The sequence below is a fragment of the Eumetopias jubatus genome, unplaced genomic scaffold, assembly GCF_037043125.1.
Source record: "Eumetopias jubatus isolate StellerSeaLion01/CBP00866 unplaced genomic scaffold, mEumJub1_p1.0 scaffold_8, whole genome shotgun sequence".
Lineage (NCBI taxonomy): Eukaryota > Metazoa > Chordata > Mammalia > Carnivora > Otariidae > Eumetopias > Eumetopias jubatus.
In genome coordinates, this window is record NW_028274814.1 from 16775632 (window position 1) to 16794984 (window position 19353).

The 19353-nt window shown below is 34.7% G+C and overlaps 1 protein-coding gene across 4 annotated transcripts in view; it reads right to left on the minus strand.

The window, feature by feature from the left end:
• Positions 1–865: 865 nt before the first annotated feature.
• Positions 866–19353, minus strand: part of MALRD1 (MAM and LDL receptor class A domain containing 1) — an 835513-nt gene continuing 817025 nt past the window's right edge. For all 4 annotated transcript variants that reach the window (XM_088025530.1, XM_088025529.1, XM_028114131.2 and 1 more), the window contains 2 exons: positions 3787–3862; positions 866–946 (listed from right to left, as the gene is read on the minus strand). In XM_088025530.1, the coding sequence (XP_087881656.1) occupies positions 866–946; positions 3787–3862 (157 nt within the window). The remainder of the gene's footprint in view (positions 947–3786; positions 3863–19353) is intronic.

Below are 19353 nucleotides of genomic sequence, written 5' to 3' on the forward strand. Positions count from 1 at the left end.
ATAAGGGTTTTCTTGTTGGTAAAAAGTGACACAAGAAAAAGTGGCCCCTTTTCTGCCTCTGAACTTCATCGTGAATGCAACAGTGCTGCAGCTTATAAAGCTATCCTCTAACCTGTCGGGAGCTAGCCTGAGAACAAAATCTAGGAACTGAAACTTATAAATAACCAGAGTCCTTGCTGAAGGCATGGAGCTTTTGCAAATACCAACCAAAAGAAGTTCTCTATCTTCCAATTTCCTGATTTTAGGGATTATAATTGCCACATTATTTAAACAATTGGTATAGGGATTTTTCAGTTTATTGAAGTCCAAAGCTTTTTAACTCATGTATTTCAGTATTATTTTTATATCAATATGAAGATATGTGTTAAATAATTATTTGAATAAAAGCAAGTTTAGGCTGACAATTTCACATTTTTTTCAAGATGCATAAATAAATTTTACTCATGATTATGTGTATTAGGATTGGTATGATTTGTCCATTCCTGCTAATTGGTATACTAACTTATTCTTGTTTTTAAGCTCTATCTCATTTAAATAAGCATTTTAGCACTTATTTATATGCAGGCTATAAATTGCAATTTGATTTGTAATTTAAAAAAATGACCATGATAAAAATCCAAAGAAAAGAAATTCAAGTAGAACATTTTATTAAAATATTCAGACATACAAAGAATATAAGGTTCTGGTTCAGATTCCATGAAAACATTTAATATATTCAGTAAGAAAATTTATTTGTAAACATAATAATTACACTAGTATTCTGAATCCCTTCTATTTTTACTATTGCATAAGATGAGTTTCTGTCAGGTTTCAGAGTAGGATTTTACAAACTACATATCCTAGATCATACTTGATTTGGATGGTACTATTTCAGATGATTAGTTATGGTCTCCAGGCATCCTGATGTTGTGCCATATAATGGATTTGAGAAGGAGTATACAGAACTCTAAAGAAAAACACATTGAAGAGGTTAGGATTTTAGGCATTAAAGTAACAGACTTCTTTACAGATCATGCAGAATACAATGAGTTTTTAATGGATTTCCACTGCAGTAATAACTAGAACATTCCTGACTCTCCCCCTAGTACCTACAGTCCACACTGCCTACACTGCTGACAGACCTAAGGTTGATCTGTATCCAAGGCCTTTGGGGCATAGGAGTCACTGCCTTAGCCTCACCTCTGGTGGGATGGGGAAGTTCAGTGGCAGAATCTGGACTACCTCTTTCTGCGGTGCTGATTTCTGTAAGTCTGCAGTATTGATCATAGTTGAGTTAAACAAAACAAAAAAAAATTACAAAACAAACCTGACTTTTAGTTGAGAGAGTTATATTTTACAGAGTATATTAGAAAACCTAAAATGTGGAAAGTTCTAATAGTACAAACACTGATTTCTTCAACAAAGAAAGTGAAAGAAAACATGAGTGAGAAAATGGAGCCTAGAGATTAAAAGAGTCTTAGGAGACTTGTCTATCAATTTGGATGAAATACCTTATATCCATCCTGATTTAAAAAATATAGCAACAACAACAAATATAACCCCCCCCTATTTATTTATGAGACAGTTGGGGTAGGTTGAACACTGATTGACTATTTAATGGCATCAAGGAATTATTAAATGTTTAGGTATGATACTGTGGTTATATTTTTTTAAAGTCTTTATCCCTTAATGTTATAACTTAAGTCTTCACAGGTGAAATTTAATGATATCTGGGATTTGTTTGTTTAAAAATACCCTGGTTGACACCAAGAGTGAACCCTAATGTAAACTATGGACTCTGGATGATGGGTAGATACAGGTTTGTCAGTGTAACTCATGTACCATTCTGGTGTAGGATGTTGATAATGGGAGAGACCATGTGTTTCTGGGCGGGGGGGCGGATATATGAGAACTGTCTGTGCCTTCTGCTCAATTTTGCTATGAACCTAAAACAGCTCTAAACAAAACAGTCTTAAAAAAACAAAAATAAACCAACACCACCATTCTGGTGTATAGTGGGAATGGGTGGTGTAGAGGTGAAACAAGAATGACCAGGGGTTGATAATGATTAAAGTTAGGAGATGGATACATGGCAGTTCATTATACTATTCTTACAATTTCTATATTAGAATTTGAGAATTTTCTCTAAGAGGTTTTGGAAGAGTATTTTGGGGAAGTCTATTTCTCTGTTACAAAGTCAGGAAAGGTATACGTAGTTTAATACAAAGTCATTGTTTTTTGAAACAACAAATCAAAGCAGCAATGAAGTTTAAGAACTGTGGCAGAATTTCTTAGAGAAGAAATTCTTGAAACTCCTTTCTTAATGGAAGGAAAAACATGTGAAAGAGGAATTATTTTTTTTTATTTGGATAGAAAAAAGGAAATTGCTTCCAAGTTTCTCTAGAGTCATCGATTGCACTGCCATATGCAAACATAGTAGAGTTTTGAAAGCACCTTGAAAGGTGGGTCTTTGATATGAACCCCCACCCGTGTGCCAGAGAGGCCATTTCTCAGTAGAAAGTAAAAGATGCACAGTACCTTCCTAGCAGCTTTTTAATTATTACAAGTTTATAAGATATTAATATAAAAAATGCCAAATATAAAACACTACATTTGATTTCCTTATATCATTTGTATCTTTTGGATCCTAAATGTTAAACTGAAGATTTTTTTAAAAAGATTAAATTTTCTTTCCTTTCCTAAAATGAAAGTAGGTTTGTATTACACCTACCTACTTTGCCAAAAAGATACCTTAGGCTTCCTAAATATGCATTTATTTATTTACTATCCATTTGAAGCAGGGCGGGGGGGGTGGCGGCTACATTTTAAGTTTTACTCTGTGTCTTGATTGACTTGACAGATCATCCAAATAATTTTCTTTGTGCTCTGGGAAATATTCCTTGTTTTCATTCCTACCAAAATAATACTAAAAGTATATATGACATCATTATTGAACAAAACACAAATTAAAAAGTCAAGTGTTAGACTTCAGCCATATCAACCAAGGTTCCAAAACTACTAGAAATCATCGAATCTGGCAACTTATTACTCATTTAAATAATGGTAACAACTGTTTGTGGCCTATTCTCATTTAAAAATAATAGAGGAGAAATGAACACTTTAGCTTTCTATATACTCACTTTGACAAGAATGAATCTGATAAAATATTTCTAAAATCAGATGTAAGGAGGTTTTCGAAGACAAGAAGTGATGCGTCATGGCTAATCCTATTTTATATCTAAGTGAATGCTCATATTATCTACTTAAGAAAGAGATGAGAAAGATTTTACTTCATTTTCTCTCTAGTCTACTTAGTGCACTGATAAGGAATAGCTCTAAAAGGTCCCAAGAAAGATGAATACACTTTAATTTCTCCTTTGGTATTCTAAATTATCAGGTAATAGCCCTTTACTGCTCACACCTAAATTGAAAGTACAGCACGGAATGCTGTCCTCCCTTTTGTCTTTGGGAATAGAATACAAAGAACAGTCAATAAAGAGTTACTATGGGTAGCTGACTAATACTGTGGGTTAAACTGATATTTTCCAAATTTGTCAGCTCCTGTTGAGTATGAACAGTGACCACAAAGCCACTTAACAGTGAACTAACTTTACAAACAGATTGAATGTGCCCTGGAATGGAAAATTCTCATTGCACATCTAGAAGAACTAAAACTCCTTCCCATTCCCAATAAAGTAACTCTGTTAAAACATTCCTCTTAGCCATGATATGGAAACATGTCCAAATCACACTGTGTGTGTGTATGTTTCTGCTTCTGAAACAGTACAGTTCACCATTACCACTTACCTCTGTTTTCTCTGGGTCACTCCAGTTCCCATAAACCGGATTAACAAATGCACAGTTAACACTTCCTTTAGTTTTCCTTAAAGCACACAGGACCATAAAAAAAAGAGTAAGTATTGAAATGTAGCACAGTACATTTCCAGGTTATTTTCTGGTAGACATCTTTGAGAGACACATTGTCTAGCCAGCATACTTTCCTTTATGAATGTATTACCATAAGTAAAGTTACTATTTTTTTTTGCAGGACACCAAGGCAACCACATTCTTGAAAGTAAATGTAATTTGAACTCTGAATATTTAGATCCAAATAAACACAGGCAAATAAAAAGTGGCATAAATTGGTCTTAAAATTGATTTCTTAAAATATTACTCAGGTGATACAAAGGGTACAACATTATAAAGAACTGGCTATCTGGAAAGGCTACCTTAGACTTCAGAAGTGCCAAACCACCAAATCCTGAGGACTGTTTTTCATGACAGTGTTTGTCATAAAGATATGTAGCAATGAGTCATTCTTTAACATTTTAAATAGCAAATTTAAATGTGTTTTGAAGAGTTCTTAATGTTAGTGTTTCCTTTAAATGAATCATGAAGAGAGGTGTCCTTGATAATCTCCCATGTTGGTCTAGATCTGCTAATATAGTCTGATTAACTGAACTCCTAAGTGATCATTTTCTTTTTGTGCTTTACTTAATTACTTAAGAGTCTACGGACTTATTAGAAGACAACAAACCCTGGAATAGTTGGTCACAACTGTTGAGAATAAAAAATGCCCATCACAGGAACAAAAAATATAACAAGATAACTAAATACACCTCATTAAAAATCTACAGAATAATCCCATATATGCACACACAAATATATACACACACACAAGCATAATGGAGAGTGGAAAGACCAATTGTAGGATGATTGCCAGTGTCTTGAGGGCAGCTAGGAGGAAAAAAATATATAATGCATGAATATTTTTGCCAAATTGGGGTATAATGACAATAAGTCTATCAATAATATACCCTTAAATTCTAAGGGAAAAGGCAGTAAAGAGGAAACTCTGATTTGTTTTTTGAAAAGAAATCGTCCGTTAATGACCTCTTATTGTCATCTACCAAAACACATAGTGAGTCCAACAGCCTCATCTGGGTAATTGTGTTTGGCTGGCAGTATGTTCTTCCTGTGGATTCAGTCCTCAAAGCTTCCTAATCTCCACTATTTCTATACAATTGGCTTATATATTTAATAGCCTACCCAGTTCACCCTCACTGAGTCTACATTTTGGGTATCAATGCATGGGGATATATATATATAGCAGCTATATTTGTGTGTTATTATTTGAAAAAAAATCATAGATGCACTCAAATGATGAGGCAACAAGTATCTGTTAATTCCTTAACTATAGTGAGTCCTTATGATTTGCTACAGTTAGGTTGAATAAGTGATATTTGATCCTTTGCCTTCCCTTCCTCCAAGACTAGTCAGTGTAAAGTTGTCAGAGTGGTGAGCTCAGTAAATGATACAGTTAGGTGCAGGCCTAGGCAGGGTTGCTTTTAGAGTTGAGACAGCATAGGGAGTTGAAGGGAAACCTCAAAATGTGTCACAATGCCAAAACAAAGGCTGGCACAGGAGAGACTGAACATTGAGGTAGGGAGTAACAAGACAAAATGGAAGTTAGGAACTAGATAAAGATCAGACGGATGCAGACACAGCTCAGAAAAATTAATCTCAGCTGAAGTCAGGCATGAAATCAGGAAGCAAGAGGAAATCTGAACTGTGGGGCTAGGTAGGGCATACGGTGCAAAGGCCAGGCAAGGAAGGCAGCCAGGAACTGAAGGGATGGGCTTGACAGGCAACTGGACAGAAGTGAGATACAAGCAATACAAAAGGTCTTGATGTGAGGCAATTATTTTTGGCTTTGGAGCTGGGACCCCAGATGACCTAGACCAAGACTGGCCGGCAGAAGGCAGGTCAACTGATCAGTTTTCCAGCTCTGTTAAATTCAGCTATTGGAGCTACTTTTCTTCTGAGAGGATTTTTAAGTCTTAAATCATTTTCTATTAGAATGAAAAAAAAAAAAGACCTATAGGTGGTAGACTTTGGGGATCGGGTGACCACAAAGAAGGAAGGGTGACACTTAAGGTAAGAATGTGAAGTTGTAGTAAAAGAGGAAAGCATCACAGTATGAGTGGAAGAATGTAAGCGATGGTAAATTCGTCCTCCTTTAAATTACGTTTATTAGCAGTCACAAACTACTATTATTTTTCCCATCAAAGGTGTGTCCCCAAATATTAGAAACCTCTGAATTGTTAGGCTTAATTTTTAATGTAGTTCCTGTTTATACTGTAAAATATCACCCACCATCAATAGATACTTAAGTAAATTTCTAGTGTCAACTCCATACATTTACTATTTCAAGTACTATGATATAATTTTCCATATGCATCAATTATATGTAAGTTTGATACTCAGACATAAAGTTTTCCTGAAAATGATGGATCCTTCTATGAGGAAAACAAAATCTCTGTGAAGTTTTCTGCCAGTTCTAACACTGTAATGTATAATGATAAACCTGTATTAGGCTAAAAAATGCTATGTTTAACTTACACTATTTGTCAATAGGCAGACGTCTCTAAAAGAGTTGAGGTTTCAAAGAATCTCACCACCTCCAGGAATCAGCAAGGAATTGACTTGGAAGTATGGAGTAGAGAGGAAAAAGCAGCATGGATCACATGAGTTTTCCATCCATAACTTAATCATGCATTCACTTAAATTATTATTAAGCTCCTGCTATATCCAGTATGTACAGTAACTGTATAGGGTGGCATTTTGAATGGGCTGAAGAGAGAGATGTCAGTACAGAACTGGATAATTCTGATGGGAATTTCCAATTTAAATTTAGTGAGCATATGTATAACTCTAAAGAAATTCACTTCATGGCTTATTAACTAACAACTGTTTTAGTGTTGATTAAAAACGTGTTTGTAATACGTACCTGAAATTACTATAAATGGGCAATGAAGAAAAACAAAGAATAAAACAAAAACTCATCTGTGTTACATCCAGTAAACATGACTTTAAGGTAAATGTTTATTATATGTCTATTTTAACAGCTTTATTCAGTTATTCCATACCATATAAATTTACTCATTTAAACATGATTCAATCTTTAGTAATATTAATTTTATTATTTTTATAAATGGTGAATAGGTATAACATAAAATTTGACATTTTAACCACTTTTCAGTGTATAATTCAGTGGCTTTCAGTATTTTCACAGTGTTATGCAATCATCACCTCTATTTACAAAATGTTTTCATCACCAGAAACAGCAACTCAGTAGCCATTAAACCATAGTTTCCCATTCTCCTCTTTCTCCAGCCTGGGGTAACCTCTGATTTACCTTCTGTCTCTATGAATTTGCCTATTCTAGGTACTTCACATAAGTAGAATCGTACAGTATATATCTTTTTGTGTCTGGCTTATTCCACTAAGTATAATGTTTTCAAGGTTCACCCATATTGCAGCATGTATAAGAACTTCAGTAATTTTTATGACTGAATAATACTCCATTGTGTGCATATGTTACACTTTGTTTACTCATTCATCTGATGATAGACCCCAGTTGTTTTCACCTTTTGGGTATTGTGAATGATGTTAGAATGTTGACATATAAGTATCTGAGTTCCTATTCATTTATATATCTTTTCATGTGCTTATTTGCCATTTGTATATCTTTATTGAAGAAATGTCTGTAAAAGTCTGCTGCTTTTAATTGGGTTGTTCTTTTGTTGTTGAGTTGTAGGAGTTTTTTTAATATATTCTGGATATTAAACTCTAATCAGATGTATGATTTCACATATTTTTTTTCTATTCTGTAGGTTGTCCTTTGATAATATCCTTTGTCCCTTTGATAATATCCTTTGATACATGAACATTTTTGATGAAGTTCCAGTTTATCTTTTTGTTTTGTTTTGTTTCTTGGGCTTTTGGTGTCATATCTAAGAATTCATTGTTATCTTTTCACATGTCTGTTGGTCATCTTCATGGCTTCTTTGGAAAAATATCTATTCATGTCCTTTGCCCATTTTTTTAATTGGATTGTTTTTTTGATGCTGAGTTGTATAACTTTATATATTTTGGATATTAACCCCTTGTCAGATTATATCATTTGCAAATATCTTCTCCCATTCAGTAAGTGCTTTTTTGTTTTGTTGATGGCTTCCTTCACTGTGCAAAAGCTTTTTATTTTGGTGTAGTGCCAGTAAGCTTAATTTTGTTTTTGTTTCCCTTGCCAGAGAAGACATATCTAGAAAAAAAATGTTTCTATGGCTGATGTCAAAGAAATTACTGCCTTTATTTTCTTCTAGGACTTTTATGGTTTCAGGTCTCTATCACATGATCAGTGAAATGCAAATTAAAACCATAATGAAATATTACTTTAAAATGGCTAAAATAAAAAACACAAGAATTAGCAAGTGTTGGTGAGGTTGTGGAGAAAAAGGAACCTTTGTGCACTGTTGATGGGAATGAAGATTGGTATAGCCACTGTGGAAAAACAGTATGGATATTCCTGAAAAAAAAAAAAAACTGAAAAAATAGAATTACTATATGATCCAGTAATTGCACCACTGGGTATTTACCCAAAGAAAACAAAAACACTAATTCAGGATGCCTGGGTAGCTCAGTCTTTAAGCATCTGCCTTCAGCTCGGGTCATGATCCCAGGGTCCTGGGATCAAGCCCCGCACGGGGCTCCCTGCTCAGTGGGAAGCCTGCTTCTCCCTCTCCCACTCCCCCTGCTTGTGTTCCCTCTCTCACTGTATCTCTCTCTCTCAAATCAATAAAAATCTTTAAAAAATAATAAAAAGAACAAAAACACTAATTCATAAAGGTACATGCACTCCTATGTTTGTTTATTTTGTCTGATTGCTCTGGTTAAGTTTTCTTATTGATAAACACATTTATCTGTAGCTTCTTGGGGCTAAAACCTTTACTAATATAAAACTAAATTGTGCGGTGCATTGAACTCTTGGTTTTGGCTCAGGTCATGATCTCAGGGTCCTGGGATCAAGCCCTGAGTCAGGCTCCATGCTCAGTGTGGAGTCTGCTTGGGGTTCTCTCTCCCTCTGCCTCTCCCTGCAATGTGTGCTTGCTCTCTCTCTCTCTCTCTCTCTCTCTCTGTCTCTAAAATAAATAAAATCTTTTAAAACAAACAAAAATTACAAAAAAACAAAAAAAACCAAAACCCTGAATTGTAATGATAGTGTATAAGGAAAATTTATATGTCAGTGTTTGGTTAGTTTTAGGGTAGAGTCTGATTGTCACTTAATGTGACCATCTTTAGACTAGATAAGTGAATAAACCTTTATTTAGGTCGAAAGAAAAGGTGACAATGAGCATAAAGTATCACTGTTGAAGAATGGCTATCAGGAAGATTACAGGAAAGAATGATAGACAGTGCCTGAGTTGTTTCTATTGAGAAGTCTATACTCCAAAATGAACATCTGTTTACATACATCATAAGTTTATTAATTAGTAATTGTAATCCACTTTTATAATTAGTTTTATTGGGAGTGTCCTATTAATTTTATTTACCAAATTAATTGCTGTTTTTGGTTATCAGTGGGTTGTTTAATTTCTTTTTGTTAACAACAGACGTGTTTTTCTCTAAGTTGATAGTATGTCATTTTGTGTGTCTGAGAAACTGGTCAGGCTTCTTAGTCTAATCCACCAAACACCTTCATCCCCACTACTATCAGGGGAACAAGCTGTCACAATTTTTTCTCATATTTAAAAATAGGCTTAGAAAATGCTCAGAGCAAAATGAGCTCAAAATTTTAGTACAAATTTTAAAAGTGAGAGGAAAACAATTTGAGACGGCAATGTGTGATGATTCTAAGTGGACTGTGTTATAAAATGCTACTGTAAAAGCCTGTATGCTAAAAAGTATGGAGAACTGTACTCTGTGAAATTGAGGTAATCATAATGCACCTACCAAGGTGATTTGAAGGGATAAACATGATAATTTTCTTACCAAAAAATATTGCTGTTCGTGTGTGTTTGTGTTTGTAGGAATCTGTTCTCATGCTTCCACTAATGAAATGATTTGTATATATTGCTTCTAAATGTTGAAGAATATTCTAAAATACAAGAAATGTTTGTTCTGAGTTAAGTACATGAAGGAAAATGATGCTCTACAAAGTGATGACTCGTTTCTTAAGATGGCAGAATGATAGAATGTTGATGCTATTTATCATGTTTTATAATTATTTAAATGTATCCAATAATTTTAGAACAGACACGGTGTACTAAAACACTGTGTTAGGTCTTGGACTTACAAAGTTGATCAGTTCCTACCTCTAGAACTTCTTTTGGAGGGTGGCAGCTAGTGGACTTCTGTCTCTTTGAATGAAATTATATGTTTATACAATGCCTACCACAAGTAGATGCCTGGTAATAGTTGAATGTTATTCTCTTTACCTTCTTTTCTTATTCTTTCCTCCTTTTGTCAACTGTATCTTTCTTTTAAACTTTCTGCTACTTTCTCCAGACCTCGAAGCCTGGGTTCAATGAAGGGATATTGGGATAAAGAAAAATAATAAGTATCAAAATAGTAATAATAATCACTGTAGTACTTTTTTATTTTTTAATATCAACTTACTAATTTAGAGGTAGCAAGGACCTTTGCAATCATCTTGCTCATGCCTGTTTTATAGATAGGGCAACTGAGACTCTTCCCCTACTAGACCACAAGTCTCCTGGAGGATAAAGACCATGTCTGGTTACTCTTCTCTCTATCACAGTACCTAATGCAGTAGGAATCAACTGAATATTTATGGAAAGAATAACTTAATGTTATTCTGTCAAAGAATTTATGATGGAACAAAATCCACTAACCTGCTTTCTGTTCTGTTCCCTCATGCCCACTCCCACCAATATACTTCATCAGTTCCCACAGAGAAAAGATAATCATTTTTACTGTTTTTATCACGGAGCCACATTTGTATTTAGCTTTCTGTTCCACTTAGCCCAAGACTTTAAGTGGCCCAGGAGCCTACTTTTGCCCTCTGTCTCTTCCCATTCTTTTTTCAGTGGATTAAGTGCCCAGATGAATAGCTTGGGGGCTTCGCTAAAGATGAGAGGAAAAGAATAGGTGTGACCCTTCTATCTCTTTATATTACTTAGAAACTGAAAAAGTCATATGATTGGAGAAAATGAGTACAAATAACTCATTTTACAATATTTGAAAAGTAAAGGTCTGAGTTCCTCATATCTCATGTATCTTTGAAAAATGAGAGGTATGAAACATCCATGTATAAGTATAAGGATCTTGAAATAAATTTTCAGGCTATGAAGTATTTGATTTGTTACTGCTGGGGAAAAATGTTTCCTAACCATAAAAGTATACGTGACATTTTTTTTTTAAAGGATACATCTAAATTATGAAATACAGTCATTTCAGTGGTGGAGATAGAATTCATTTATTCTGGGAGTCATGCCCATTACATTAAATTTTGCTTAGCCTGATTAATGGTGAATCTGGGGTGTCCCAGAGAAGTAAATCTCAATTCCACTCTCCCTGTTTCCACCTCTGTCATTTAAAACTCTGATTTGGATTTTCCAAATGTTTCTAGTCTTAAGACTTTGTTAGTATGCCTCAGCCTTTCTAAGTGGGCTAATCTTTCAGATGAAAGGAAAATATATTATAAAATCTTAATAAAAATAAAGTATAGCTGGGTTTCCACTTTTATTCATCTATTTTTAAAGTTCATCAAACATATTCCTGTCAAGAAGAAATCTTTTTTTTAAGATTTTATTTATTTGAGAGAGAGAGAGAGAGAGCATGAGCAGGGGGAGTGGCAGGCAGGGGGAGAAGCAGGCTCCCCACTGAGTAAGGAGCTCAATATGGAAATCAATCTCAAGACCCCGAGATCATGACCTGAGCCAACGATAGACGCTTAACTGGCTGAGCCATCCAGATGCCCCAAGAAGAGATTTTTTTTTTTAAAGATTTTATTTATTTATTTGACAGAGACATCGAGAGAGAGAGGGAGAGAGAGCACAGATAGGTAGAGCAGTAGGCAGGGGGAGAGGGAGAAGCAGACTTCCCGTGGAGCAGGGAGCCCGACGTGGGGCTCGATCCCAAGACCCTGGGATCATGACCTGAGCTGAAAGCAGACACTTGACCGACTGAGCCACCCAGGCGCCCCAAGAAGAGATCTTTTTAAAGAAATAATTGTGTCCTAACCAGTGTACTACTAATTTTTTTCTCTGTCCCATGATAAAGATTAAAGAATGATGATTTTTCCTTTTTGCTTCCTGATTTTAGATTGATGTACTGTTTCCTTTTTTTTTTTTAAGTTTTTTTAATTTATTCATTTTTGAGAGAGAGGGAGAGAGCAAGCGAGCATGACCGGCGGGGAGGAACAGAGGAAGAAGCAGACTCCCCGCTGAGCAGGGAGCCCGATGGGGGACTCCATTCCAGGACCCTGAGATCATAACCCTAGCTGAAGGCAGACGCTTGACTGACTAAGCCCCCGGGCTCCCGATGCACCATGTTTTCCTATGCAGTCGTCAGTGCCATATAATTCACATGTATCGTCTTTTTTTCTTTTCTCTAAGCCTTAAACAAGTTTTATTTTACACCTGGTCTCTGTTCATTTCCAGTCCAAATTTTAGCTTGTTTGAATAAACCCTTTTTAAGGAGAATTATTATAAATTATAAAATTTAGACTTTATTCTGTTCTTTTTGCAATAAGACCTTATTTTGTTCTTTTTGTATCTTTTAGCTTGCAGAGAGAAGTACAATAAAATAAATGAGATAGGAAGTTGGTGAAAGGAATTCTGAGAACTGGAAAATAGAACCAGATGCAGTGAGATGGGACAGCACATGAAATGAGAGTCTATATATTTACTAAATGAAGGATACAGCTTTGACTTTAAGATTCTTAGATTTAAATTTAAGCAGGACAATCAGTTACATAGGTAGTACTTTTTTTTAAAAAAGATTTTATTTTATTTGAGAAAGAGAATGAGATAGAGAGCATGAGAGGGGGGAGGGTCAGAGCTGAGCAGGGAGCCTGATGCGGGATTCCATCCCAGGACTGCAGGATCATGACCTGAGCCGAAAGCAGCCGCTCAACCAACTGAGCCACCCAGGCGCCCACATAGGTAGTACTTTCAAAAAGAAACAACAGTGCTTAGTAGCACATCTCCAACTCAGGAGAGAAGACATATGTATGTGTGCATCCTCTTAGTGTAATCTAGGCTAAAAGAACAACAAGTCCCCTCAACATTATTTTAGAAGAGGACACAGTGGTTTCACTAGGTTGTTTCAATTAATATTTTTCAAAATATCAGACTGAATGACAAAGTGCTTCAATAAAAACTATATAGGAGAGGGTGGTAGCAAGGAGGGGGATGAATTTTATCGTACCCTTGAAGCATAACTGTGCCTCAGAGAATTTGATTTTGGGAGCATTTTCATGTTTGTGTTTATTATAAAAAGTCAACACCAAGATTACAATTTGTAGTAGGTAATTACAGAGCAGACATTAAATCTGTTATAAGAATCTATAGGTAGAATACGATCACATAACATCATGAGGCATTATAAGAATAAATTGAGTCTGTTAAATCAACTTTTCTCATTGAATGTATGCTCCTGTAAAATACTATATAATCGGACTACTGCTAAAGAAGAAAAGGGAAAAAATCATGATGACATATTCAGCTATATAATGGTCTCTATTTCTAGCAAGATACTGACTTTTTTTTTTTAGAAGTAAATCGGGGGTGAAAAAAAAGAAACGCCAATTTTAAAAAGCAGGGATAAATTAGGGGGGAATGCCTATGACCTCCAGTTTTCATTTCCAAGTCCTTAAGGAACAAGCTGAACCAAATGTTTGGGTGAAAAAGTTCAGAAAGGATTGGGTTTTCAAACATAACCAGAAATGCCACAAAAAGGAGAGGAAAGGATTAATCATCTGGGGTCACAAAACCAAACAACTGGGACACTGAATTTTGCTAAACTCATTCACGTGACACAGCAGCTGCCATATTTTTCTCCTACTCTCTTCAGGCAGGAAATACATATCACCGACTACAAAACCTGTCACTGTTTAATGCGATCTTGCTGTGGCAGAGTGCCTAAATAGGAGGAACATGCGCAGGAATATGGATGCAATTAGTGTGAATAAAGCTGACCCAAGTTCCTGTAGCTTAACCTTAGGGAGACCCCATGCTGCCAATGTGAGCATAGTCTCTACTCGGCTTCTCCTCATCTGAGTGCAGTGTTAGCACATTCACAACTGCCTAACAGGAGCCAGATGCAGAATTTGAGTCCCTCTGGAAATATATTTGATAGCACACTTTGAAAATCTTTCTTGACCTAGTAAAATTACTAGAAGTCAGTCTTTAGGGAATAGGAAAACAAAGGTTTATATAGAAAGAGGCTCATCAGCAATTACTGGTAATAATGAAAAATTAGATACAACTTAAATGTCTAATAATAGGATAATGGTTAAATGATGATACATGTACTTGAGAGAACATTAAATAGCCCTTTCAAGTAATGCTAGAAAGAATATTTAGTGGTTTAAGGGCAGTGTTTCTCAAAGTGTGATCTGTGGACTGCTGGAGATCCTAAGACCTCTTCAGGGGTGTACAAATTTAAAACTCTTCTCATAATAATAATATAATAATAATAAAACCCATTGGTAAAAGATTCATTCAAATGGAAGCTAGATCAATGAATTTTTATTTTAACAGACTTTCATTGTATTGATATTTGCACTGATGGTTAAAACTGTCAGTACCTTAGCAGGAAACAAGACAATGGTACCCAGCTGTATGTTACATTTGTCACCACCATGTATTTGCAGTAAATATTTTGAAAAGTCAGTTTCATTTCAAAATGACCTTGCTGAAGTGACAAAATTGATTATATTAAATCTCAACTGTTCATGTGAGGTTTTTATAATATTCTGAGAACTGTGCATAAAGCAATTTTATGCCTTATTGAAGTGCATATGTATTGTGGAAAAGCACTGCAAGACTGAGTTGCAAGGTAAACTAACCACTTTTTTCATGGAACAACATTTTTATTTGAATGAATGACAGCCTGTGGTTATTCAGACTAGGGCATTTGGCAGACATTTTACTAAAAATGAATAAGAAAGAGTGATGACATCAGAGAAAACATGTGACAGTATCTCTTGCTAATGATAAAATTTTAACTTTCAAACAAAAGTTAGAATTCTGAAAAACGTATTTTCCATCATGAGCACAACAGCTTCCCAATATTTTAAAGACTTGTCTGATGAAATTTTTTTCTTATGTTGCGTAAAGAAATGTTTCAATATTTGAGAAGCTACATAACTCAGCAATTTTCTGAGTGAAAAATGCAGGACACTACAGAATCACACATGGGTAAATGATCCATTCATAGTGCCAGATAGACCAATAAATTTTTAATGCAGCAGTGCAAAGACTTCATTGATAGGGTTTCAGATTTCAACATTACAACTACACTTTACCACAAATCTCAAGTTTTGGTATAGTAAAAAACATCCGTGATTACCTGAAAAGCTATGAAAATATACCTCCCTTTTCAAAATATTCATCTATGTAAGGTTGAATTTTCTTCATATACTTCAATCAAAACAATATATTGCAGTGCTTTTAATGCAAAAGTAGATACGAAAATCCAGTGCCGGCTCTCACTAAAATTTTCTTCTAGTTTGAGTACCTCTGTTTTACTGAGCATTCTGGTTTCAAATAGGAGTAAATACTCACTTACCTAGCAGGATACAAGACATACTTTTCTTCAATAAGTTTTTGCTATCTCTTCTAAAGGTATTATATTATTCCTATATTCTTTTCCTTTCCCCTATAAATGTGATGCCATATAAAGTCCTACAATTAATAAAGGTCATTTTTCATAAAATGGTATGTATATTATATGTGTAAAATATATATAATTATGTCTTTATAATATGTATTTTTTCTTAACATGTAATGGATTTATTATTTTAAAATGAATTAATACATCTAATTTAAAATACTTCTCAATTTTAATTTTTAATATGATAAACTTTGAAAGCTATGAACCACATAAAAAAGTTCTTTGGGGTTCTCAATAATGTTTAATGATGTAAAGGTATCTTGAGAGTAGAAACTTTGAAAGTGATCAGCATAGGGAAAAAAATTGGTAAACAACTCAAATTTCAAGATGGAAGCATGTGTACATATGTTTATGTGTGTGTGCACATTGATAAAAGTTTAGAAGATACATCAAAATGGTATTAGTATGTATCTCTTGATGGTGACATTAAGATAATTTTAAATTCTTTTCTGGCACTTTGTTGTATTTCCTGATTTATCCTCATTAAGTTGTTGTGTATTAGAATCTTGGGGGAGGTGAGATGGTTTTACAGTTTGGAAACTATCAGGAGGCATTACCCTTGCCTGAGCTCCGCACCATCCTGCCCCAACCCCTGGTAAGTCATTTGCCTAAAAGATAAGATCTGACAGCCTCACCAGTTTTTCCTGATTGCCTTCTTTTAGCATTTCTTCTCCAAGTTGACTAGTCCGCCTTGCTACACTACTTAACAGTTGTTGGATAGGCTATGCTTTTTCATAAATTCTGCTTTTGCTCTTTTTTTTTGCTCTTAAGTTCACTCTTCATTGGTCAGAACTTTGCTAGCTCTGGAGCTAGATACACTTCTCTTCTTTATATTCTACTGTGCATGGTGCATTTTACTATCAGGACATACAGTGCTTTTTTAATTGGAATGAAATATTTTTCCATATAAATTGCTCTATATGAAAACTCTAATTTCCTTATTGAATTCTTTTAGACACATAATCTGTTTGATTGAAACTGATTGCAGTGTTGAAGTTAATTATCAGTCTTCATGATTTCCCTTAGCAATCACCTAGCAACTTGCTGCTTTTTAAATCTTTTTAGACAGTTTAAAATTTACAACACTGTATGAAAATCTGTATAGAAAGAATGGACTTATTTTATTATGACTCATGAGTTTCCACAAATTTTCAAAAATATACTCTATTTTGGGTTTATATATATATATATGTATATAGTTAAGGCTCTCTTGGATCTATCAATAAATTTAGCTTATAATACTTTAAAAATTGAAAAAAAACGAAGTTGCATTTTCCTATCTTAAAACAACCTCTCTTAAAAAAATATATTTAGAAATATGCACCCAAGCACACAAATTAGAATTCTATGTAGATTTCTTACATTTCTACATTCTATGTAGATTTCCCTGTTAATTCCTAGTAAATTTACCATCATTTTTTCTTACATTACCTGTTTTAGTCACCCTAACTATGCCATTCTCTGTCACAGCTTGTGCCTTTACACAAGTTGTTCTGTCTTTGTGATGTTCTTCCTCCTTTTCATCTAGTGGATTTCAGTCCATGCATTTGGACTTGACTGATGCAACATCCTCACAAAATCCTTCTTCAACCTCTCCACCATATTATTCTCACTTCTGAAGCAAATTCACCCTCTTCTTTACCTGTCTTTCTCCATTGCTGTGCAGGAAGTGACTGTATGTGCTTAATATAAACTTGTTGAAGAACTGGTATTATTTGCTTTTCTATATGTCTTCTTCACCAGAGTGTAAATTATTATTTATTTTTATATTCTCATCCTTAGTACAGTGCCTACCACAAAATAGGTGCTTAGTAAATGTTTGCCAACAAATACATGAAATGGATTGCTGAGAGTTTATGATTTATGGGGGTTTTTTAATAAAGATGAAGATAAGCTGGTCTTTTACATTCTGTTGTCATTCTGTCCTTTGATTCATTAATGAGGTAGAAATTTTAACACAGTAAACAGATTGTTGAACTTGTAGGAATATCCCTAAGGATGCTTTAAGGAGAAATTGTGTGAAATATGATTCGAAAGCAGAAAAGAATCTCTCAGGAGGATAGCAAAGCAGTTATTGAAGAAAAATTATGAAACTGATCCCATCCTCCCCCCTGCCAAATTTCCCACCCTTTAGCAACTCCTAATGGAGGAAAACACTTAGCATCCTGATTCTCCAAAGGTGCTGAATGTGTTTGCTGCATACCATGGGAGAGCAATACGATTTGCTAATCATACCCTCCCCCCCACTTATCTGTACTGCCTTCCTGTCCTTCCTCATTTAAACAGGTTACTTCTTTCGAGGAGCAACTCAGATTTCTTGGACATTAGAAAACAAATGTAACATGATGTCTTCTAGCTATGTAAGATTTGTAATAAACAGAAGATGCTGGAAAGGTCTTTAAATCCTGGGCGCCTTCAGCTCAGGTCATGATCCCAGGGTCGTGGGATCAATTCCCACATCGCGCTCCCTTGTAGGGAGCCTGCTTCTCCCTCTGCCTCTGCCTCTCTCTCTCTCTGATGAATAAATAAATACAATCTTAAAAAAGAAAAAAAAAAAAGGTCCTTGAATCCTGACCTGAGGACTATTTCGGCTAAATAGTCACCTGTATTAATATGGTAAAATATCTATCTTCAGATCAAATAATTAGAATAATTAGGGGCTGTTATAGAGTAAAGTGCTCTTTATAAGTTTTATACAGATTTTATTTCTTAGACTATTTGGAGTCTATGTCCAGTGACCCTAGATTTGAAACAACTTGGGATAGTAACTGCAACATATACACTAATGCCAATGAAGCTTGCATAATATTCAAGACGTGTATTGCTCATACATTGCATATAAACTGGTTTTGTTTAGTCAGTATCTTAAATGATCAGAGAATTAAAGAATGACTTGATATTTAGTAAAAATTGCAAATCACTTAGAAATGCGCATGAAATTTCTTATTTTGTTCCTTTGAGAAATATATTACTTTCTTGAAAAGATTTCATCTATACACTCACTTAAAATTAGTTCTCTAAGAAAATAGAATGAGAGGAATAATATAGGTAAAATTGTTAATCAGATTCTCAACCAGGTTGATTAGAGTGTTTGATGCCAGGCAATGTTTTCAGAAAGTTCAGGGCAGTATCTGTCATAAAGACGGACATCTAAATTTAATGGTCTAGTATGAGGACAGTATTGGATGTTCAATTTCTTCCATAGATTTTGAATACATATACTTGTAGGTTTTGGGAATCCTCTAATGTTCAACATTAATATTCTAGGATTAAAGCTTCTGATTATGGATCCCATTCATGAGTCTGCAAAGGGTCATACATGTAGGCATCATTTGGTATTCCTTTATTTGCTTTCAGCCTCCACAGAATGCATGAAAATCGGTCAAGTGGATGGAGTTTCTTTAGGAATACCCAACAATGATATCCCAACATTTTAGAGTCCTCTGTGAGGATTCTAGTATAAATAAACTCTGGAGCATTAAGGCAAGTAAAATATTGCTTTGGAATATAAAATGTTCATTTGGGTTGCAACATCCTATTGTAGATAGTTTGAAAATTCAATTTAATAGAATATTTACTGAGATGAATTCCTACTTGCTATTTGTTGACTTTAGGAATATAAATATGAATAGAGCAAAGATCCTGCCATCGAGAGGCTTCAGAGTCTGTTAT